General features: G+C 39.1%; 1 protein-coding gene across 3 annotated transcripts in view; it reads left to right on the top strand.

Moving 5' to 3' along the window:
* The window catches only part of LPGAT1 (lysophosphatidylglycerol acyltransferase 1), a 59,533-nt gene that overhangs the window by 24,801 nt on the left and 11,295 nt on the right, over positions 1 to 23,437 (top strand). For all 3 annotated transcript variants that reach the window (XM_057365095.1, XM_057365094.1, XM_057365097.1), the window contains 4 exons: positions 1,813 to 1,931; positions 6,961 to 7,056; positions 9,149 to 9,422; positions 17,908 to 18,034. In XM_057365095.1, the coding sequence (XP_057221078.1) occupies positions 1,813 to 1,931; positions 6,961 to 7,056; positions 9,149 to 9,422; positions 17,908 to 18,034 (616 nt within the window). The remainder of the gene's footprint in view (positions 1 to 1,812; positions 1,932 to 6,960; positions 7,057 to 9,148; positions 9,423 to 17,907; positions 18,035 to 23,437) is intronic.

Raw genomic sequence — 23,437 nt, 5'->3', positions numbered from 1 at the left:
TGCTTGTCTTTTGGTTTCACTGCATTCCCTAATTACAGGATTTCAAGGAGCATCGTTTCTGCAAGGTTTTGTCCACTTCACTTCAAAAAAAAGAACACCCCACTGCCGTGAGATTGCCCCCTGCACAGCTTTCTTGTTGGCAGCATCCGTGTGCTGGGCCCCTGAGCCAAAGGCTGCTTKTGCTGCTCAGCTTTGTGTTAGGATTCCGTTTAGGGTTAAGGTTGAGAAACCCATCCAGCCCAGAGCTCRGGGACATTTCAAGGGATCTTCCAACTTCATGGTGAGAAAAATRAATGGTCTGTGCTTAGCTTTCCCAGGAAAAGGAGAGAAGATGAAACATTATGGAATGAATAGTCCTCTTCACCTTTATATCCCTGGTCTGATTTTACCTACTTGTGGCCAAACACAGCATTTTATTTTTTTTGTTTTATGTTCAAGTCTCAATTCAGTACTAATTCGGGAGCTGTTAGAAAGTAATAAAATGGCAATTTTCAGAAGTGTGATGCTAATTGATTTCTTCAAGGGCAGGGAAGCTGTGCATGGATTATTGCTTCTTGTCTTCAATGTGTAGCCTATTGCCTTTGCATCAGTTAAACCATCCATTAAAAGACAGAGAGTAATAAAGTAATTGTCCTGTGCTGAGAGTTGTTCACTGCCTGGAGACCTGTTAACAAGAGAGTCTGTAGTGTGGGTGAAATATTTTCTTTGTTGTTACAGCTGAAAATAATAGCCAGTAAGATCCACTTTAGGTTCTGAACAAGCACAGAAAATAGTTATATCTACATGCATGAGCAACGCATTTTATTTTTCTTTTGGAACTTCATAGGGCTCCTCTGCCTATCCATCCTTTCCCACTACCCTGCACTGCAGCATCCATCCCTTTCATTGAAGAGAGACAGATGCCACTCATTTGTCTCTTTGCCCCAATAACACCATCAGACATATTCTGGTCTTTAATTTACAGCACGCATTTCCTAGTTTTCCATCCTGTGTTCTTTGGGAGGCAGCCTTCTCTTTCTCCACTTATTTCGTGATGATGGAACTACCAATTTTAAYGTTTTTTCCTTATCTCAGCATGGTTTTGATAGTCAGTGTAAGTGTTGGATTATCAATAATTGTATCTTCCCTCTGACATCATTCTTGCTGCTGGAGCATCTGGTCTCTGGTCTACAAAATAGTGACTAATAGTTTCTGTCATCTGAGCAGSATTTTCTGAACCCACTCTCTTGCCTTTGGCTAACTTGTTAAGATTTGAATGAATGAGTTTGTTTAACGTAGCATTTTAAACCTAATGATCCAAATACAGATTTTTTGTTTTGATTTTACTGGAGTAGAATAATAATGGCGAGTGTAGAAATGAAATGAACTTGCTAAGTTTAAGAAAAGAACGAACAAACCCAGCCAGCAAAACCCCCTGTTGACAATATAATTTTCTTCTTAATCTAATGAGGTGAGATAGATGAATATGAAAGCTGGGTCAAAAAGCTTATGTAATTTTCAGACCCTAAATATAGAATGCTGTAATGACACAAAAAGATCAATCTCTGTGCACATGTTCTGGTATTTTTGTTTTGTTCTTATTTATTGCGCATGCAATTTAAAACTAAGCTGGATACCCCCTGCTTGGAAAAAACGGTCTTGCTAATATTCCTGCCTTATGCTATGTGCCAATTTAAATTGACATGTAGCATGTAGGTTTCTTTATGATGAAAATCTGGGTGTGGGGTCGCTTTGTTTTGTTCTGTTGCTRGAAAAATTTCCTTGTTCTCATTGTTAAATTTACCTTTTTCTTTTTTCTTTTTTTTTTAATAGTAGTGGAATGGGGTGATGATGTTAAAGCAGTGTCAGAAGATGAAGCCATGGTGCTGGTGAACCACCAAGCGACGGGTGACGTCTGCACTCTGATGATGTGCCTTCAGGATAAAGGCACGGTAGGCTACAACGGGGGCACGGGGTGGCTGCTGTGTGTGTGCCGTGTTCCCTCGGGAGTGCTCGCACCCGTGTGCAGCACTGGTGGCTGGCTTTGGTGTATCAACCCACCAGAACATCTCAGCAGGGAGCTCTGTGGTTGGATTTGGTCCAKTGTGACAGCCAGTAGCTTGGAGGAGGTTTTAGACCCTGAGTGTTGTCTTTGGAGAAGGTCAGCTGTGAGCTGAGTCACTGCAGCCACTCGAGGTTAAAGCAGAGGGAAGCAGATCTTGCAGGTAATCATGTACTTGACTTATTCCTCTCACCTCATGCCCTTGTGCAACTCCTGCCAACTTTGCCCAGACCAACACAGCTCTAGCTTCTTGGTTATGACTTTATTTCAGCATGGAATTTTTCTTAAACTTAGAGCAAGTGTGTGTGGGATTTTGGTTGGAGTGAGGGCATGCCAAAGTTAAGCTGGCTAGTTAGTGAAGGTCAAAATCGCTTGAGCTCTTGTTTCACAAGCCCTTAAGCATTTCTTGGTGAGAAATGTAACAAATGTTAATTGTTTCATGCATTGCTGTTCAGAAAATTCRTTTCTAATGAGTGGAAACCAGAGTACAGGATCTAAACAGGAGATTAAATTTAKGTACAAACCAGAAGAAGGCTACAAAGGGTGGGAAGCATACCTGCCAAGCTGAAAAAATGCATCAGCTGTATCTAATGTTGCCTTCCTTCATCATGTGGTGATAAAAGCAAGGAAACAAGAACTGCCTATTGTTGCATCTGAAGAATTCGTAACTGCCACTTTTTTCTTAGTGCAGATTAATATTATATTAATTAGCATTGTTAATTATATTAATTATACATAATAGTGCAGATGAATATTATATACATTTACCTTTATCAGTAACCACCATTTTTAGAAGGTTTTTTAGATCTTGGTTATGACAGCAAAGCTGATTAAAAAAAAAAAACAATAAAAAAACCTCTCAAAGAACCCAACCTCACAAAGTTTGAAAATGCCACTCAAGATGGAGCAGAGACTCCTTTCTTTRTTTATTTCTCCTCTAGCCTAGAGCAGACTGTTTCAAAAGCACTTCTAATTGCTTTCATTTCTCTTGGAATGGAGGAAACTTGGTATATATGGTATTTTGTGCTGCTGTATCCAAATGACAGAATAAACTCTTTAATTCCCTTCATCAAAATTGTGCATGGGACAATCTTGTGATGAAGACATGACTGTGAGGGTGTAGTCTTGTGGATATGTATGGCATATGATGCTGTCTGCTAGTTTATAGATACATCATATTATTCCCATTTGACCCCATAGCTTAAAAGTTTCAGTCAAGACACAGAGTAAATTTCAGTGAATGTAGGAGGTGCTAAAAATGGAGGAAAGCATTGAGATCACAAATAATATTCACCATGGAAATTATTAGGTTTGCACGTTTTCAGAAAAGCAGAAAATCCTCAAAGTCACTGGTTTTTTCCCTTAAATAGTTGCAGTCATTGCTCTTGAAATGTATGTCTATAGCCTAGTATGGCTTTGATGGTTTTAGCTAATAAAGAAATAAAACAATATGAGCTTCAATACGTGCTTAAAATACAACATGAGTAGTACAAGTGGCTGAAAACAATGAGGAGGATSAGGATAGTTTATCCTTGCTAGAACTTGCTGAATCAGGTGTTTTTAAATAGCATGCTTCATATTTCTAAAAATAATTGTCTTTCTTTAGAGTGACTGTGAAAGTACTGGAGGAAAAAAAATGAACCTACCTGTCTGGTAATAATCATTATACAGTATGCAAATGCTTAAATTAGGCAGCTTTCCTTAAATCCAGTTTAAACTTCACATGGAGTACTTCACAGGCTTGATACTCATCTGTTAGCAAGATATTAATTTTCAAGAATTATTTTTATTTGTTAAGGAGGATTAAGCTTGTACCAATCCAGAATTTCTTTTTCTCGCTTTTGCTGGCCAGTACAGACCAAAACCAGATGTAATAAGCAAGGACTTAGAGTTTAATGCTGCTGAAAAAAAAGGTGTTCATTTAAGACATCAGAAGATTGATTTGTTTGATTTAAAGTTCTGGGKTTTTCTATGTAGTGAGGTAAACTCATGAGACAGTCTTGCAACTTGACAGTGTTTCCCAAGGGTCATGGCAGGAACCATGATGGTATTTTTTTTCTATTATTTTATAAATACTTACATACCAGTGGTTATGTAGCCTATCTGTTGTAAGTAAATTTAAGCTCACCAAGCAGTAAGATWAAACACATGTGCTAAGATATTTTCTGGTCTTCTAGATTTATTTACAKGAATAAGAAAAAAATTATCTCTAACTAGAGAAGTGAAACTTTACSTAAAAGTTAGAATTGTAATGGAATGATTGGATTGGCATTGTTTGATTAATGCATTATACCATAAGATAAAGCACATAGCAAAGTTTCAGGTGAACCTGAAGTGATCTAATTGCACTTTTTATAAAGCTTGAGAAATTTTTCCAATTTGTGAAAATAAGTGTTAAGAAAGTTCAGTAAGTTATGGTCTCATGCATATTGAAGGTTATGTGTTTAACAAAAAGAAGTAGATTAAAATGCTGCTATTACTGCTTTCTAACTGGATTAGGACTGATAAATGTGGTTTTTTTCATGATTTAGAACAGAAAGCAGTGCCAGGAAGGGTGCAGTGGAGACAAAAGTAGAGCTTGCAGCTGTTTGTGTGCAGATTTCAAGGCATGCTTTCTCAAGTTTCATTGTTAAGTTGGAGCTGCTTGAAAGATGAAAGTCAAGCAATCCAGGTTGCTTTGTTATGAAATCTSTGTAGAGTGAAATGAAAGTGGGCCTGTGAATAGGAGGCACCTAGATTTTTTTTATATATAGTTGGTAAAAGCTTTTTCTAGCTTCTGAATTTATTTAACCAGGAAGAATGAAGGAAAAAGGACCTGAAGTGGCATCCAAAACTTCTTTGAATCCATCAACACCTATAAATCTGCACTCAGAACACTTCTGAATGTCTTTGTTTAAACCTCTTTGAAATGCAAGTKATGAGAGGCTCATCTGATAAGTGTTTTTTCATTCCTGAGGACACTAAACAGAAGAGTCACTAAATACAAGAGTTACCACCAATATTTGGCAGTGTCCTCTATTCTGCCCTTGATAKCAGAATAAAATGAATATCCATTAATCTATTTTGCCTTTTGATTGCAAACAAGATAACTATGTTCTGTGCTTTGAACTGCTTTTTGATTTGATGTGTTAGTGTGTATATATATTAATTCATACATAAAAATACTTTCTCTTTGTACTTCTTACCATTGCTTAGGCTTACAGACAGATTTAYGATCTCTGGGCTCTGAAGTTTGTCCCTTTGTAGCCCACACGCAGCAGACTGTGTCTTAGTTACCATTTACACATCACACTTTCCTTTGACAAAATCTCATTGCTCTTCCTCAGGAAAGATTGAGGAGGCTCAGGGATGCCAGTTAGAAACCCTGTGTCACCTAAAAAGAAGGTGGGATGGACTTCAGACTCTGAAGAGCAATGATCCTTAGTAGGATAGTGCTACCCCCATTTAAAGACAGTACCAAGTGGTATGGTAGGGGAGAAGCACTGGCATTGCTGGGCAGGAGTTCCTCATCCAGGATTGCCATAGAACATCTGGGACCAATGTTGACTCTGCAAAAGACACATTTTCTTTCCACCAAAGCTGACTATTAAGCTTGTTTGTCTCCTCCAKTAAAATAGATCATGTTGGTTTAACTTCTGCATGAAATAATAGAACAGTAGTCAAAATGCCAAAGTAGTAGATGAGCACTGGCAGACCKGAGTACTGCTGCAGGCTGAATCATCATTAGTGAAATTTCGGTGGTGTTTTTATCAAAGGATGTGGTTCCCTACACCAGCCTGTCACCTTTGGGTGATGCGTGGGTATGAGCTCACTGTAGTGCCTTAAAGAGCAGTAACACCTCTCAGTGATGCTTTTTTAATTCTAGTCCTTAGGGCACACCTTTTCTTTCTTCTCCATAAAGCTTTTTAATTTACTGAAATGGAAAGAATGTGTCTGCAGAGAAGAATTTTGCTTTGAGATTTTTGCTTTTATGTAACACAGGCCYGGAGATAAACAATTTCATCAGTATTAGTCTCAAGTTGGGAATTGTATTTAGGAACTAATTTTTCTTTTGTCACTCACAAATCATAGTGTGCCTTTGSTTCTTTGGATGTGTAGTTGTTAGGAATACTGTTGGCAGATGGGAAGGGATAATAGCATATCATCTTTATTCCTTAGACTGCTTTCTTTTGTCTTTKCCTCAAAGTATGTGAGAAAGATGCAAAGCAGAAGGTGCTTGAATGATCATCTGACCAGAGAAATGTCATGGTCCTTTTTTGATAGTGGTAGATGGAAGAGTACTGTGTTACATGACTTCGAGTTCACTGAACTTGAGTCAGTGTGGCCTCCTAACACAGGGAAGAGAAAAGGCAGTCTAGCCTGTGATTGGGAGCATGTAAAAAACGCTGGGTTTTCCAGTTTTGGACTCCCAATTCCTACCCCATTCAAAAACTACATGTAGGAGTGATAGAGAAAAAAGACCTTGTGAGAAAAGAAGCTGTTCCCTTCTGTTATTTGCTTTGTTGGAAGTAATTCTCCTATTTTAAATCTCATTGGACTGAACAGGTAAAATATCTGCCTTCACTGTCCTGTAAGAAATGATGGTCAAGTGAATCAATCAGCTCAACCTCTGTTTTTGCCCTCCCACCAAGTTGCTTGCCTGGGACAAGCAGCAGGATTTGATTAAATTCTCAGAGATACATGTGGCTGCTCTGTCATAGCTAATATTGTACAGCTGTATATTATATTACAAAAAGATAGCTATTTAATGCTACTCTTGAGGGAGAAGTGTTAGCACCTGTGCTGCATAAAGAACCTTATTCAATATATTTGCTAGTTTTATTGCTGTTTTGAGAGTGACAAGAATGTGACCAGTATATACATAATTCATAATTCTCTGCACTTGATACTCATTTTTAAAATTTATTTTTACTTTTCAGGTTGTCCGTCAGATGATGTGGCTGATGGATCATATTTTTAAGTATACAAACTTTGGCATTGTGTCTCTAATCCATGGAGACTTCTTTATAAGACAGGTAAATGGAAACACATAATAATGCTTTGATTTATCCTTATATTTAGAGCACTGGGGTGTTACGGGACTTTTATGTCACCTTGCGGTTGGTTTGCACAATGAAATAACTGTGTTGTAAAGTATGTATTTGGGGAGATCTTTCTTCTGAAATAGCTTTATTTTCCAAGCTTATTTTATTATTTGCATAGATACAAATGCCTGTGGAATCCATTTGTGATGGGAGCCTATTATGAGAGAGGTGTACAAGCAGAATACAAGGGCAGTCCTTTTTCTGTTTCTGAGCACCCATTGTTGACACCTCTCATCTTTCCTTAGTGACCTTGAAGCCACACAAAGAATCTGACAGTCACTGTTCTGTCTGTCAGTTTCAAATTAGGAAAGGCAGGACTGTCCCTTTTGATGGTGACRTAGTAGTGGACCGATTTAAGGTGGTGATGGACTTGTGTAAATAGTAATTAATTGATTCTTGAAGGTTAATTATTATTTGAGCATTAGCAAAGAATGTCTGTTGACATTAGGGATGTCAAATCTTAATGAGTGAAAGCCTCAGATAATTTCATACAGCTTGGGTGGGGTTTTTTGTTATTTTGTGGCTTAAACTGCAGTCTCAAAGTAGAAGCTCAGAAGGCCAGTGAGAAGCATAGTGTTTCCAGTTATGTGAGCTGCAATGTCCAGCATACATGTTTCTTTCCTCTCATTATTTCTTTGTCTGGATGTAAAATGTGTGGGCAGCCAGAGAGAATTAATGAATTTTCACTTTGCAGAGCAGATAATTTACTCAGAATGAAGTAAGGAAAGACTGCAGCACACAGCTAAAGTGAGATTTCTCACTAAAGCGAGAGGCCATAKCTAGAAGACCTCAGGCACAGTTAGATAAAATAAAGGTCTTTAGAGGTACACAAGTGTGTATTGTGAGAGAATGGAAGGAAACAGGGTTGAATGCTTTGTAACATAGAAATCAGTTTCACTAGTTTAAATTTACAAGTTGCACATTTTGAGGTGTACAGTACTCTCAGCTTGTTAGTTGTAATTTCTGAATGTGGGGTTACAATTCCAGTTACAAAAGCARACCCCTACTGAGCTGCAAAAACTAAGGCTTTTCCTCATTTTTGTAAAGTGGCTGACATAACARCATCACAAATACAATGATGTCATTGTGAGTCTAAATATAAACCATTTGAAAATAARATGTTTCTTGGTTGTTAGCTTTTGGGTGTGGCAAAATAGTTCGTGTGAGTGAGTAATGGTCCTTTGCCTAACTCCTCACAGGCCCTAGTAATATTTGGATGGTTATTGCTCACTTTTCTTAACTACTGTGCTATCCTGGGGTYCTGTGGGCTGAAGAGAAAGGACTAGCTTAACTGAGGAACTTTTATATTTCTCTTTAATTGCATCAATATGAGCAGGCAGAGYCTTTTGCTTCCCTCTCATGTGGAAAGTTGGAAGTAGTTGCAATTTAAACTTAGGAGAAACAACTCACCTTCAGTAAAATATTTCTTCTTGTCTTTCACTCAACCCCACCCATTCCCTGTTCCTTCCTCTGACCAAAAAAGCCCAACCAGCCACCAAACAGTGCAATGTTTGTGACAGTTTTGTTGACATTTCAGAGGATTAAAATCATCTCTGCTGAGGAGAGCTTTAATTTTGCCCTCCTGTGTGTTTTGAGTGATTTGACAAAGTCACTTTGGAGCACTCAAAAATGCTAATTAATGTAAATAGATTCCTCTGAAAATTTGGGTAGCTTAGTGCGTGCAGAGATGGGAAAAGATTGTTCTTGAACATATTTCTGCAGTAATTAAGGTTGTATCATGCTGTTCTTAAGTGAAGAAGTTGTGCTAATRCATCAAAGAGGAGAAATCAATGAGCCATTGGAGCAGTGCAGATTTGAGAGAGGTCTGTGGTTCTGCTGTGGTAACCCAACTGGGGCCTGGTCTGTAGACCACTGGAGGTATTCCAAGGAGAGCATTGTTTTGGTTGTCTCAGGGGCTTATTTTTATCTTTTAAAAGAGAGAAATCTTAGAAATAAAATAATTATGTCTGATGTTATCTCTTTAAAGCATTCATTTTATTTAGATGATGTTTTATCCTTACAGGGAAGAACACACAGAGACCAGCAGCTTGTGTTACTCAAAGATCATCTAGAAAAATATTACAGGAGCCGCAATCGGAAATGGATTGTTTTATTTCCAGAGGGTGGCTTTCTTAGGAAAAGGAGAGAAACAAGCCAGGCATTTGCCAAGAAAAACAATTTGCCATTTCTTAAACATGTCACCCTGCCAAGACTTGGGGCAACACAAGTAATTTTGAAAACACTTGTAGCGCCACAAGAAAATGGAACTCTGTCAGGTGGAGATCTTCTGCGAAAAGGTAAAGACCACTCATGTGAACAAAAAGCAAATTGWATGTCAATGATTTAAGATAAACTGTGTTGAATTGGTCTCTTTAAATATCAAATACATTCATRATGTCTTTTATATAAACGTTTTCATATTTAGTTTTAGTTCTTCTAACTTTATTTTTGAGGTTGAGACAAAAAAAAAAAACACCTTAGTTTTAATTTGATTTAATGTATGGTGTGGCTGCATGAACGCTTGGCTTGGCTCAAAGGGTGGGTGAAGCAGAYACTGGAATAGGCACCCAGAGTGAGCAGGAAGGTGATCCATTCCTTTCAGCAAGACTGATGGCTTGCTGTCACTGGTTTGTGATAGCATGGAACTATAGTAAAAGTATTTCTGGAGTATGCTATGTTCATATTTTTATTCTGAGCTTTAAAAGTKTCTTTGCATCTACTGCTGCATACTTTATTCCTCTTCTTGAACTATTTTCTATTGAGTTCTGTTCTCTGCCGATCTTTGTGTTGGCTAGCCCCATTGTTGCTGGAGTTTACTGTCACTGATTACTAGATTTGAAGGATTGTTTTGCCTGTCATGTCAGAAGAGTTATGAAAGAATATTTCTGCAACATTATTGTTCTGGGATGCCTGGGCTGTAGGGGAGGGTATAGCCATGATATAAGTATTGCCTGTATTTATGGGACTTGGTGCTTCAGTCTCTCAGTTTTTGAAACTCACTTCTTGTCATGTTAAGGGCCAAGGGCCAAGACTTACTTAACTTTGTTGTGGATTTCGATTACTTAGTTTAGAAACTATGGATTGGGGGCTTATGGTAGTTTCTTATTGATGGGTGGCACTGATTCCATAGCCAAATTCTGATAACCATTTAGCAATTTGAAATAAAGGTCCTTACTTATGAAGCCACATATGTAGAGGCCTTTGGATTATTGTCTGTCTGGAGTTCAAATTTCAGGGTTAGCAAGAAACCTCATACAGGAATTTGCTTCCAGATTTTTAATTTTGAAGTTAGGAAATAAATAGAGATGATGTTCTTGCAAAAGTGAAGGTAGGATTTAAAATGAGCTGAAAAATCAAGCTGTGGAWTGCATCAGAGTATTTCCTGTCAGCCTCCATTCAGAAAAGAAAGGCTGAAGAAAACTCGTGTTTTATGAAAACATTTTAGGTTTGAAAGAGAGAAACTGAATGCCCTGGTCCTTGTTAAAAAGTTTGGGTTTTTTTGAGGAGAAAAGTTTGGCCTATTCTGTTCTATTTCTTGCTGTCTCAAAAAGCCATGAAAAGTAAGAAGTTGCCCAAAKTAATCACAAGCCTTCTGGTTCTGGAGGGAGACCAAAAGTGCTTGTCAAATACCAATTTTATATTTTCCAGTTCTTAAGCTGCTATCAGCTAAGCTGACCATGAAACCCTTTCTTTTTTTTTCTCCCTCTCTTTGAGTAGCATGATTCAGACTCTAGAGAAATGAGCATTTCATAGTAGTTGACCTAACTGGGTACTAAAATAAAGGAATTCTCTCAGAAATAAAATGGAACCATATTGTCCATCCTACTCAARGAAAGAAAATGGGGCAAAAATAGGAATGAAATGTGTGGGTTTGGCTGTCRTTCTTTCATAGTAATGGATTTGAAAAGATACTAAAAAGGATGAAAAAGAAAAATGAAAGTAAATTTTATATGCTAGGAAAAAGTAATATTTGATACATAGTGACACAGATATTTTATGTCCTCTCTTCTTTAAAGCTCACAAAAAAGTTTCTAGCATTGTGAAATTTCCCTTTCAGAGTTGTATGAAATACTAGGTCTTGATTTGTGTCTTGTGTAAGGGATTCTTCCTCTGATTTGTTTCTTTCTGAGTGCTTTTATTGTTCTCTTGCCATGTCAGAAAACGTTTGTTCAGTTGAATGAAATATAATTGTATAAACGGATAAGGTTATTATAAAGTTAGAAGCCTAACAAGTTAGTGAACATTTTTACTTATCTCTTTTATCTTACCTTTTATTTAATTGCATGAAAAAGCCCAGCTCATTGAAATCAAGCTTCCGTCCTGTTCAGGTGACCATTGTTGAGCTGTGGTTGCTTGAGCCAGGGGTAGTGCATACARTAAAGGTTTTGCCAGTGACTTGCCTAGAGGCTGCCTATAAACCTTTTGTGCATTATAATTCTCCTTTGCTTGTGAAGTGGTTTATCAGAAGCATCACACTTGAACTTCACGGTTCACTGGGAACATTTTTCATCTGCAGCACTTCTTGTGCTTTGTAGTCTGTCTTAACAATGTTCCTGGTGTCCTGGGTTGCCAAATTATTCAGCTTACTATAATAAGCTTTCTACTCCATTATTTATTATTCTCTCTGTCTTTTTGTTTCCACCGAGCTTTATTGACRCTCATGGCAATTCACCTTCCTCTCCCACCTGATTTTAATTAAATTGGTTTATAGATTAAGAATTCTCCTCATGAAAAATTGTGTCCCCTTCCCATTGAGTTYCCTGGGTAGCTATGTAATGTTGAGTTATGACACACAGTTCTGTTCTTGACTGCTGTCATTYTATTAGTACTTAATTCATTTTAAATGATTCTTGTATCTTTTATACTTTTGTAAATTTGATACCATTCTACTTTTTYTGCTGGAGTGATGTGTAAAGCTGGGTGAAAGAAGAAAATATGACCAAGGCCACTCTGGTAAAAGATGGTTCATCCTTAATGCACTGTTAACACAGTTTGACACAAACCAAGTCAGATACAGTTGTTTAATCATGTCACACCYCAGCTCCTCAGYCCAGCTGGCTTTTGTGTGTCACATGYCACTGAAATTGTGGCCTTAAAGTGGTAGTTCAAGAATTGGGCTAATTGTAGCTCAATGCTACATTATCTGTCTGGCTGTAAGGTCTCTGATCTGATTTGTGTCCTCCCTCTGATAGAGGTGAGTTTATGTTGAGAAGTGCAAGGTTCAGTAACCTCCCCAAAAATTCATTAATCTTAATTCTGGTACTAGTATTTGTAATAKCCAATCCCTTTTTCAATCTATTTTTGTACTAGTTAGGAGTTGCCCACAGCTTAGTAGCTGATTTTGCCTCTGTAAAGTGTCAGGAAGAACAAATCTTCCTGAGTTAGATGATTAATACTATTTAATAATTCTTGTACTTAAACTGAATCTTTATCAGTAGCTTTCCCAGGACAAGCAGCCTCTATGGTCTAAATTTTCTCCTCTTAACAGTTTTCTTTCATATTGAAAGTCCTAAGTCCCAGCCTTTGTTGGGGTAAATTTTAACTAATTGCTGGTAAATGCTAAATCAAATTACTAAAACGCKTGTTGCTTTTGCAGCCTTTTGAAACTCTTGTTTGCTTTAACAAAATTATGTCATTTTATTCCTGAATAAATAGAAGGTTGGAAAAACATGGGAAAAGTAGTACAATGACCTGATAGTGTGACTGTTGTTGGAGCTAAATAGTGTAGAGAATGCAGCTAAGTGGTGTCTGCCCCTGAAAAGAGAGTAAAAGATATTTCTGGTGTCTGATGAAGCCTCCAGATGGGACCAGCACTGCTGCCAGCGCCCACATTCCAGAAGAAGGTTTTAGTGCAGGATAGAAATACAGGCAGCATAAAAATACCTGATGAATAGCCATCATCACCCTAATCCTGTAGTGACCCAGGTGTTTGTTCCTGGGTATTTTACAGTTTTGGTTTTTTGTCTCTTGTTTTTTTGGAACAACACTTAGTCTTTGACATGGATGCAAATACAATGTTTCTTCTTCAGTTGATAAGAATTGATTTTGTGAGCTTTAGAGCTATCAAAATTGTCTTAATGCCAAAAGCTGGCAATTCAAAGGAGTTTGGAGCTATTGTTCTTCAAAGGTGCACATTCCAGAACTTGTTTTTTATCAACCTTGCTCTAGTGTGTTTTTTTAAATTCTGTTTTATTTTACCATGCAGCAGTTTTTTGTCTGATAAGAAGTTGCTGGGAGCTTAGAGCCATACTGAAATCTTATCTTACTGTTTTCAAATGCAGCACAGCACATTTGGGTCTGATGCTTTTTCTCAGAGAAATTCAATTTTCGCTTCTGCGGGGCTGTACATTGAACTTCATAATTGATTTTTGTTAAAATCAAGCTTTTTGATTCACTGTTACATGAGGAATGTGACTTGAATAACACGTGAGAAAGCTTTTCATGGTTGCTTTTTCTTCCCCATGGAAAAAGAGCATCTTGTTCCAGGTGGTTTGTTACATCAAGATCTTGGAATGATGAGTAAGATGTTCAGTCTGAGAGTTAATCTTTGGAGAAAAAAAGTTAATTCTGAGATCAGTGATCCAGTTGGTCTCACAAGGACAAGTAGAGAAGAAGGGACAAGTTACAAGAACAGATTGGTATGCAGGGAGAGCCAACAGCCTCGTTTGGCTGCATTCAAAGTGGTGTAAGTGTTCAGGAAACCGCACCTGAGTGCTGGAGAATGCCAGCAAATATTTTCTTTCTCAGATGCAAGCTGCAGGCCTCAGGCCCACACCTGGCTGGTGCATTCTTTCCCTCTCTGCATCAGGTCCGGCAATGTCACACCATCCAGACGCGCCTGAAGATAAGGTTTCCTGCTGAATTCTGTCTTTATAACTCCCTCTGCTTTTCAGTGGTGAGCACTGACAGTCTGCTGGCAGGTTTGAAGAGTTCTGCACGTAGTCTAATCTATATTTTTTAGCATGACCCCAGCAAGTTGCAACCCCAGCAAGTTGCAACCCCAGCAAGTTGCAACCCCAGCAAGTAGCAACCCCAGGGAGGACAAAGAGGGGGAACAAAGAGAAGCTCTGAACCCCAATAAATTTGTGATAGTAGACATTCAAGTATGTGCTGTTGAGAGAACTTTAGAGGATGACAGATCATGGAGTGTCTTGAAGATACTGACAAGTTGCTTCTTAAGTAAATATGGACCACCTTAATATCACTGAATCCACATTGAAGAAAATAGTTACAGATATTTGCCTCTGATGATGATTTCAAACAAACGAACAAGTTAGGAAGCTGTTCAAATTTTATTTTTTACTTTTTTTTTTTTTTKTYTAGGCCAGAAAGCTGCTGTTACATGTGATTGTTCAGTTTTGTCTTTATGCTCATGAGGCATGTACCATTCACACTAAGGTACATCATTGCTGTGTGATTTGGGTGCAGCAGTGTAGGGCAGATGCCTGTTGGCCTGTTCAGAAGGTTTATGTGCTATTTAAAAAGAATCAAATTTTACATTTTGAAGCAGTTTAAGAAGTCAAAATCTTCCACCCGTGCTGAAAGTGGCAAACAGACCCATACCATGGAAATAAAAACAATGCTTGGAGAGATCAGCTTAAGTATGGCCTCTGCAGCAGCTTCTTGTGCTGAAGTGTCTGACAGCCAGGCTGCTCAATCTTTCAGCAAGTACTAGAAATCAGAGATAGGGGTGTCTTTTAATGGTAGGTAGAAAGTTGAAAGGGGTTTGGCTGTCGGAAACATGTGGCTGAGTTGGCCAAGCCAAGCTGGGCAAGAGGAGTTCTTGAGGACAGGTAAATGCAGCTCCCTGATTTCTCAGCTACAAATRCCAGACCTGAGATTCGCACCGTGTTATAACTAATGCCGCAGTCTTTGGTTTGAGCTTCTGTTAATGTGCTCCATTTAAAAAATAATAGGGTTTGTTCTTGGTCGAAGGTCTGCTTAGGCCAGAAAGCAGCATTCTTGGAGATATTAAGGTACCACTCCTTTGTGTTGTGTGCAGCTGTCAGTTTCTTCTTCAGTTTCTTCTTCTGTTAGAGCTTCCTGGCTTTGAAATAAATTTGCTCATGAACAGGTTGCAACACAGTATACCCCCCCCCAAAAAAAGACAGCAAGATGTATTTCAAAATTAATTTTCCTCRGTCCTTGGTGACTTAGGTTTTTTTGGCAGTCTGATATCTTGGATGATTATGTAAGGCTTATTTTAAACCAAAGCATGCACAAATACTGTGATCTGAGAGCACGTGGAGGTAGCTGCACTAACACCTGCTTGCTCTAAAAGAAGGTCTGTAGAAGCTGATCTATCATCAGAATTTATTTTTTCTGGCCTGTGGTTCCTGGGGGCTCTCAGGTTTTTTTTGCCCACCCTTCCCTGAAAGGGGTTGGAGGTGAGTTTGGAGCTGGACTGAGCAATCCAGYGCTGTAGCTCTGCTCCAGAAGCAGGAGGTAGGAAATCAGCACATCAGAGAACTGCAGGAGTCTTCCCATAATGAAGTGCAAACCATTATCCACTGAAAGAACATCTTTAAATACTAGCTAAATATTGAATAAATTATTTTAAAACACTTTACTGTAAATAATAAGAAAATGTGCCCATATTCATCTGGCACTTTTTAATTGCAATTAATGATCTTTGTTGCTTACTCACTCAGGCAATTTACTTGTCTTTATCCATTCTCGCCTTACATCTGGGAAAGTAATAAATGAATGACTTTGTTATGAAATCTATTTCTAAATTAATACTTCTGTTGATTTAATATTAATTTCACATTGGCTCTTCTCTGATTCATTGCTGCTTTAAAAATGAAGCACTCTGTAGTTAGTGCTTTTCTTAAGAGAGACTTGACAAGCACTCTGTCATGATGCTGGCAAGCCTGCAGCCTCTAGTTCTCATTTCACGCGTTTGTCAGGGGTTTAAAATACTGTATTTCCAGAAGGTAACACTGAATGTTTCAGCTTGACCTATGTAGCTTTCGTTTGGTCAAATTTTGGAATAGCATGTTGCATGCTACTGAGAACTCAYAACCTAAATTTTAGGAAATGCTGTCTAGCCCTGTTGGAGGAGTGCATTTTTAACAAAGCAGTATAACTGCACTGAGGAGCAGACACCGAGGAAACATTGCTTGTTAAAATAATTGATAGATACATGTGATAGCATTGCTGTAATTTTCTTGCCACACTTAATTAAACTAAATGCAAATTAAAGGCAATTAAATGCAGGTAGCAACTCGCAAGCCAGTCCTTGCATGTACATTCTAGTTGGAGTCAGTTGCTGTGGCTTTCAGGGTGCTGCTGACTGCRTGCTGCAGATCTCTTCAGGTGTGTGGTAGGGCTTCTGTAAAATTAGACGACTCTGGGCAAGGCCAGACATCTCTCTAGCCCAGCATCTTGTCCATGACTCCAGGTAGATTCCAGAGGAAGAGTGTGAACACAGCAAACAAGCCCTGTACTTCTCCCACATACTCTCCACGTTTCTGACTGTTTCCTTTGTGGTTGTTTCCCAAGCCAGGTAGGGGTTTCTGCCTGGTTAGTTACCCCACCATGCACTTACCTGACTCTTGGCATCCTTTACACCATTTAGCAAGGGATTCCTCATGGTTTTTTTCCCCACTCTGCACAAAGAATAATTTTTCTGTTTGCTTTCAAAATCATTCCTCTTGGCTGAATTTTGTGTGTCTGTTCTTGTATTGAGCAAGATGGTGAACAGTCAATCCCTTGGTGCTGACAGGGTTCTTATCAGTCTCTGTTATATTTCTTTCGCAGCTGCAGGCTTGAAGAGTATTGTACTTTGTACTAAAAGCTATGCTCTTGCCCATGGGTGGCTGTTTCTGACAGTCAGCTTTGTAAATCCTAAAAGAGCTGCCTGGTATGGTGTGAGCACATYGCTGTGCTGGTGTCTCAAGCAGTAAGTGAGCATTGCTCTACTGGCCTGACCATAACATGACCTCAAACACGGGGCAGCTCCAGAGCAGAGAGAAAATTGACAAGCAAAACTCAGAGTGCCATCTTGGCAATGTGCCCTTCCTTCTTGGTTTGCCTTATGGATCTTCTGCTCTCCCTCTTAGCAAACCTGTGAATTGAAGACATGCCAGACAGGGGTCATGGCTGGGTTGATTTATGACCTGGACTGTTGCTGGTAATAACCTATATTCAGATTTTATACAGAGTCACAGAATATTCTGAGTTGTAAGGGACCTACAAATTTGATTCTCTTGAATAATCTTAATAGCAAATATTTTTACCTCCTTTGATCCTTTTTTTTCAGTTTTTAAGTAATCTGAGCAGCATATGAGCATGGTATCAGCCTTTTCTGGAACCTTGTGGGTGCAGGATCTTCCCCACTGTTACTTTCTTACCCTGAATACACTAAGTGGTGTTTCTCCTCTTTATTCTACAACTCACMTTTTCAAGAACCTTTGAGGGATCTGCATGGCTGCTGCTCCATGCTTTTAGAAAGGTCCAGGTATAAATGAAGTTCAGACCAAGAAGCTTGGTTTATTTTGGGATTTTTCCTTTTGGTGAAGGGGGGGCAACACCTGACTTGGGGGCCAACATATTGTGTGACTGTGCTCATACCTGGTGAGTGAACCCATTCTGTTCTGTGTACTGCAGTATGTAAGAACAACAGAAATAACCAGGTCTGGCTGAAGTTTGTAGGAGTATTTCTGTAGTGAAATCTGGATTTGATTTTTGTGGTCTTACTTGTGTCTCATACCTCATAAAGTAATATAAAAATCGAATAACTCTCAAATAAGTGACATGAAATTTTCTTTTTGTTCCTAGAGGGCAAATCAAAAGGCCTCCAGTGGGTGATAGATACAACCATTGCATATCCCAAAGCTGAACCTATAGACATCCAAACTTGGATTCTTGGCTACCGACAGCCAACAGTGACCCATGTACATTACAGGTAGGAAATAAACCTGCTTCTCTTACATTGAACTCAGGTATTCACAAATCAGTGTCATTTCAGGATCTGGGAAATGATAGAAGAGGGAGTGGGTTTTTTGTGTCTCACACAGGTGGCCAACTTATTTAAACACAACCAATTTTTTTTAAAAAATCTTCAGTGACTATTCTTTATCTTAGGACAGACATTTAAGTTTTGTACTCATGTCCTATGGTTGAATAGAGTTGTAGGGAATATATTTGAAGGCTAGGTCATCTTTTCCACCTTAATGTTATGGTGCTGGTAAACCTAACTTGAATTTTTTTGGTTTTGTTTTTTAGTAATGACAACAAATTAAAAATCGCTGTTGTTAAATAACAAATTTCCTAATAGATTAATATATTTAATTTTCTGACAAAGAAGTGCCAGCTTTTTCACTCAAAGCATACTTTAAATAGTTGAGCAAAGCAACTGGAAAAAGCAGTTGGAAAAAGTTGCAATTCTCATTGACAGCTAGGATAGGAGACTATTAAAACTTTCCTCTTCAGCAGTTCTTTGTCTCAAGACCTAAATTGATGGAGAAAGGAGCTGCATTTTGCTTTTAGCTTGCAGTTAATTTGCAAGTCCAAAGTCTCCAGGAGTATTTTAACACTTTTCCTATACCAAATATGTTGTTGTATTTTATGCCAAAATCACATTATTTTGTCTTATTCCCTTTTGATGATTTGGAGAGCTTTTAGACTTTTAGACTTTTACAGAAAGCTTTCAAGTATCCTTGTGTGGATTCCCTGGGTGGCAGTTGAAGTGGGAATGACCTTCTCCAGCATCACTGCTGTGTCAGTGTTGTGTGATGCAGAGTACAGGCTGCTAGCTGGAGCTCCATTCCACAGCCGTGTTTAAATCTGTCCTTACTTTTTATAGAAAGCTGCCTTCCAAGTTTCCCTGAAGGTGAACATACTTACACCCTAATTTATATAAGATACCATTATATCTATTGTACTTTATTCAGGTCACCTTAGGACTCTCTCAGATCCCTGGGATAATTGCAAGTTGAATGTATTTAGAATTTTACTAGAGTATTTCCAGAAATACTTTCTTTAAAAACAACACTAAGCTAACTTAAGTTGAATTAATTTCCTGCTCCTAAATGTATATTCAAACCTATTTTTGAGCACGAGCATAACTATGATGTAATCTTCCTTGCATTGAACTTGAAGTTTAAGTTCTTGTAGTACTGAAATCTAAGAAAAACATTGGAAATTATTTTGGGGTATAAGTTTGTTTTTTTCTTTCAGAGGGGCTAAATCACTTGTTTAGACATGGGCAAGCCTCTCTGTTTGACTGCTTTATGTATTTTTTTAAATAACCTCTAGTTGTCATGGCTGAACCTGTAAAACATTTGAGGTGGGCCCCAGATGGAAATCACGCAGCAGCTCTCCTCAGCTGAGCACAGGGTGTGAGAGCTCTGACAACAGAGTGTTTGGGTTTAGCTGGAGCTTGGTCTGACCTCCATGCTGCTGTTCTTGTGGCACACGGCCCCTGGACTGGGAGGGCTTCAGCTGGGTGCAGGTTGGCAGCTCTTACAGATGGGTTTCAYGAGGTGCTCTGGTTCTGCCAGAGGGTGTGTTTCTATTTTTCTGCATTTGACATGGATGTTCTCTAAAATTTCCATGAAATGTACATCAAGGGTGTCTCTATTGTTATTATACCTCACTTTGCCTGGAAAAAAAAATTTGCTCATTCTTTGCAATTTGGAATGTCTTAGGAGATTACATTTGAAATAAATTTTAAGGGTAATTCTTCAATAACTGGGGAAGAGAGCACAATAGTTTTTCATGTCRTTTCTTTTAACTGAGTTACAGGAGAAATAAAAAATGCAAAGAGTAAAGAGTAGTTTTGTCCARATGCCATCTCTGCTGTATGAAAGAAGAATCAGGATTTAAACAYGGTTATTCCCTTTTAGAGTAGTCCRGAGCAAGGTATTGATGTATGACAGCAGTAGGGGAAAAAAGGAACATTTTCTGTGCCACTCAAACTGGAGCAGAAGAGTCTGCAGAGCTGCTTTTGTTCTGGAGGCTCAGCCAGTCCCTTCTGCTGTGCCTCTTGATCACCACCTGTCTCGGCCTTACAGACGTTCAAATCTATTGATTTCCTTTTCTCATAGCCTGGGCCTTTGCTGCAGGATTATTGCTTTTTCATCCTATCAGGGAGCAACAGAAGAGTGTAGAAAAAACAGCAAGGAGCCTTGTGATATCATTTTCAGGTGTTTTTCTAGCTGATGGAAATGGCAGAGAATGCTTGGTTGAATCCAGCAATATTTTTTTTTTGTAAGCTCGATTTTGATAATGAGTTAAACCTTGCTTTTCATGCTTCARTTTTCAGTACAAATGACACATTTTTCAGAAGTTCCTAATTAGGCTAAGCTGTGGCCTGGTTTTCCTCAGGATGTCAAAAGAAACTTCCCTAGAAAAAAGAACAATTACCAAGTTTGAATCTTCAACGCAAGATGTGAGAACTCTACCCATCTAACTGTTGAATAACTTTTTGCCCCTGACTGACTTGTCAGAACTTATTGGAAAGTGCTGCAAAACTCAGTTTGTTCTCTRGAACGCAAAACTCAAGGAAAATTTCTAATGAACTTCCTTCAGGCCAAATGACACTGGGGTTTTTGTGGGAGATTCAATCTGTTTGGTGCAAGACATCTMAAAATAGAAGCATCACTATGAGACCTGCCTTTTAATGAGTCTATTTGAAAGGTTTATTTGCTCTTCCTAAATGGTTTAGCTCTATGCTTGGGTCCTTTTGTGGTGTGTGTTGATCTTAAATCCAGACTCACTGCGCTTCCACTCAGCAGAAATAACTTGAGTGGTTTGGTGTCTGTGTAGCGAGGCCATGTACTGGCTGCTGTTCTCAGCTCCTACTGTTCCTGTGCCTTGAGTTGAATTTGGGGTTTTTTTCTTTTGTTCTTACACCAGGCACTTGTTTAGTCTGATTGGCTTGGTGTGTTTCAGCTGACCACCAGGTTTCTCCAACAAGTGYGGCAGTCCTGTTGGCAAAACCAAGATTTACAAATTGAACCCCCCCTGGGTATGAAGTTGACTCTGTGCCTAGCATCCCTTCAGTCAGGAATGGTGTGGGGCTTTTTGCAGTAGTTTCGTGCTGTGGATGATGCCCTTGGATGCCCAGATCCCACTTTTGGGCTGTGTGACTGCAGCGCAGCAGCCCTGWCGTCAGAGCCAGCCTGTGACGCAGGGTGGCTGTGCATGGAAGTGCCACACAGGCTGTTCCCAGCTTTGTCACCTTTCTTCCTGTACCAGCTTTTGTGCTGTGCCCCTGCTGAAACAACCTTTCAGCTGCTGAGGGAGTTCTATTTTTGTGTCTGCATTGATACAGATTTATTGAAATAAGCCAGGCTCCCAGCTATAAATAAGATGAAATGCATTGTGGCTGCTGAATGAGAGTTGCAGAAGGGCATCCCGTTTGGCARTGTATTTTAATGCACTTCTTTACGCAAGTAACTTATTTTTGGTCATGCCTGACATCTACCACCAGCCTCCACTGTCCTGGATTTATTTAGAGCCATTGAAACAGCAAATAATATCATGACTTACATGGAGTAGCGAGTAATACAGAACTTGAATTCAGGGCAGGGCAGGTAATAAAAGGCAATTAGTACTTAAACTGGTAGCTATGAGCTTCAGAATTTAAATAGAGAATCAGAGGTTGTTCCTCCAATAAGGACCACTTAAAAGACATTAAATGTTTCTAAATATGCCATATTTCTGATAATTCTTTGGTATTTTCTGAGAAACAGCCTATCAGTAGCTATTTCTCTGCAATTTCTTATGTATGCCAGCATGTCTTTGGCAGTTATAGCTTCTGTATTAAAATCCTTTCTTCTTTCCYGGACTGTCATTTATTCTAATGTATTGGGACATGAACACAAATCTGTGTAGTGTTTTAAGAAGTCACCATCCCTCAGCCAGGTACCCRGAGTGTCCTGCAGCTGTTGTCACATTGCAGCTGCYAGTAGGCACCTCCAGCTAGAAGATAATAAGCAGCTTTGCAAATTCCTATTGGAATGGGTCTTTGTTTCCACCCCACTTACAATTTTCCCGGGTGCAGTCTGTGCTATCACTGCTTTTAGCCCCTTCCCCACTTTCCCCAGTGAGAGAAAAGTGGCTGTTCCTGTGATGAGAAGCAGAAAAAGGGTATTTCCATTCTGCTTGAATTTTCTGGTCAAGTTCTTATCCTGTCCTATTACATTCCTTGTTTTCTGCACCAGGAACAAAGATGCTCTTCTTTTAATGCAATGTGARGTTAATTTTGCCCAAAAGCAAGAAAGATTCAAGTGCCCAAGCGACTCCAGGCTCTTCAGATGTTACATGTTGACCTTATTTGTTGCGTGGGCAGTTCTGTGATGATAATGCTTTATATTCTTGAGGAGATCAGCAAACTGTTTGCTTCTAATGGCATTGTTGATCCTGCATTCCCAAGGTAATGCTCATGCCCTGACCACATGGGCACCTGTTTACATACCTCTTGAAATAAGAAACTGTTCCCTGCATCTTTTAACACTGGACCTGGCAGATGTCAGCATCCAGTAGTTGGGGATGACCCTGCTCCCAYCGGAGCAATGGCTCTGCTGTTTGGGGAGTCTTGTAACAGTAGGCTTGCTCACTTAACATCCTGAGCCCAGTCTCCTTCAGGAGAGTGTTCTTGTAAAACACAGATGCCAGCTGAGCCATCTGATGGGCAGAGAACCATGGTATTTGCAGTATGTTTAGTTTAAATATAGGGGTGTTTAGCTTKGCCTTATTGAGTACAGAAAGGGCTTCTTTCCAGAGCTTGAGGATTTTTTAATATTTAATCTCTAATTTAGCWCAGTCATTAGTAAGAATGTTCTGCTGATAAAAATAACTCTGGATAATCTAAAATTACATTTGAAAATGCTTCTAAATACACTAGCACTTATCATTGCTAAGTTGTGGCAGCCAGTGTAGCATTATTGGGAAACCAGTTATTCTTCACTCTGTTACTATTCATTCAAACTGGGTGTAGCAGTRATTGCTTCTCAGGCTTCTGAGCAGCAGGGTTTATTTCCAGAGATTGAAGCATTCTGGCAGTGGTATTGATTCACACAGGAGCCTGGATGGATTCAAGCAGGGCAGTGATGTGCTGCATTCCATTAGTCTCGCGCAGTGCTGGTGTCACCTGTGCTGCTTCACTGCTTCATTAAACCCCCAGCTCACAAATTGTTTCCAACAGGTATTTTGCAAGATCATGTGATATTTTGAGACTAGAAGRTATATTCTTGACAAAACAGAGTTGTTACCCTTTAGGTCAGGGAGAAATTAAGGCAAAGGTGAAAAATATCTGCGTTTACAATGGAGACTGCATAAGAAACCAGGTAAYCCTAGACTT

Source organism: Malurus melanocephalus, unplaced genomic scaffold (assembly GCF_030028575.1).
Source record: "Malurus melanocephalus ecotype Western Australia unplaced genomic scaffold, MMel_1.1 scaffold_48, whole genome shotgun sequence".
NCBI lineage: Eukaryota > Metazoa > Chordata > Aves > Passeriformes > Maluridae > Malurus > Malurus melanocephalus.
The sequence above is the reverse complement of the archived record's forward strand: the minus strand, read 5'-3'. Positions and strand labels throughout refer to the sequence as shown.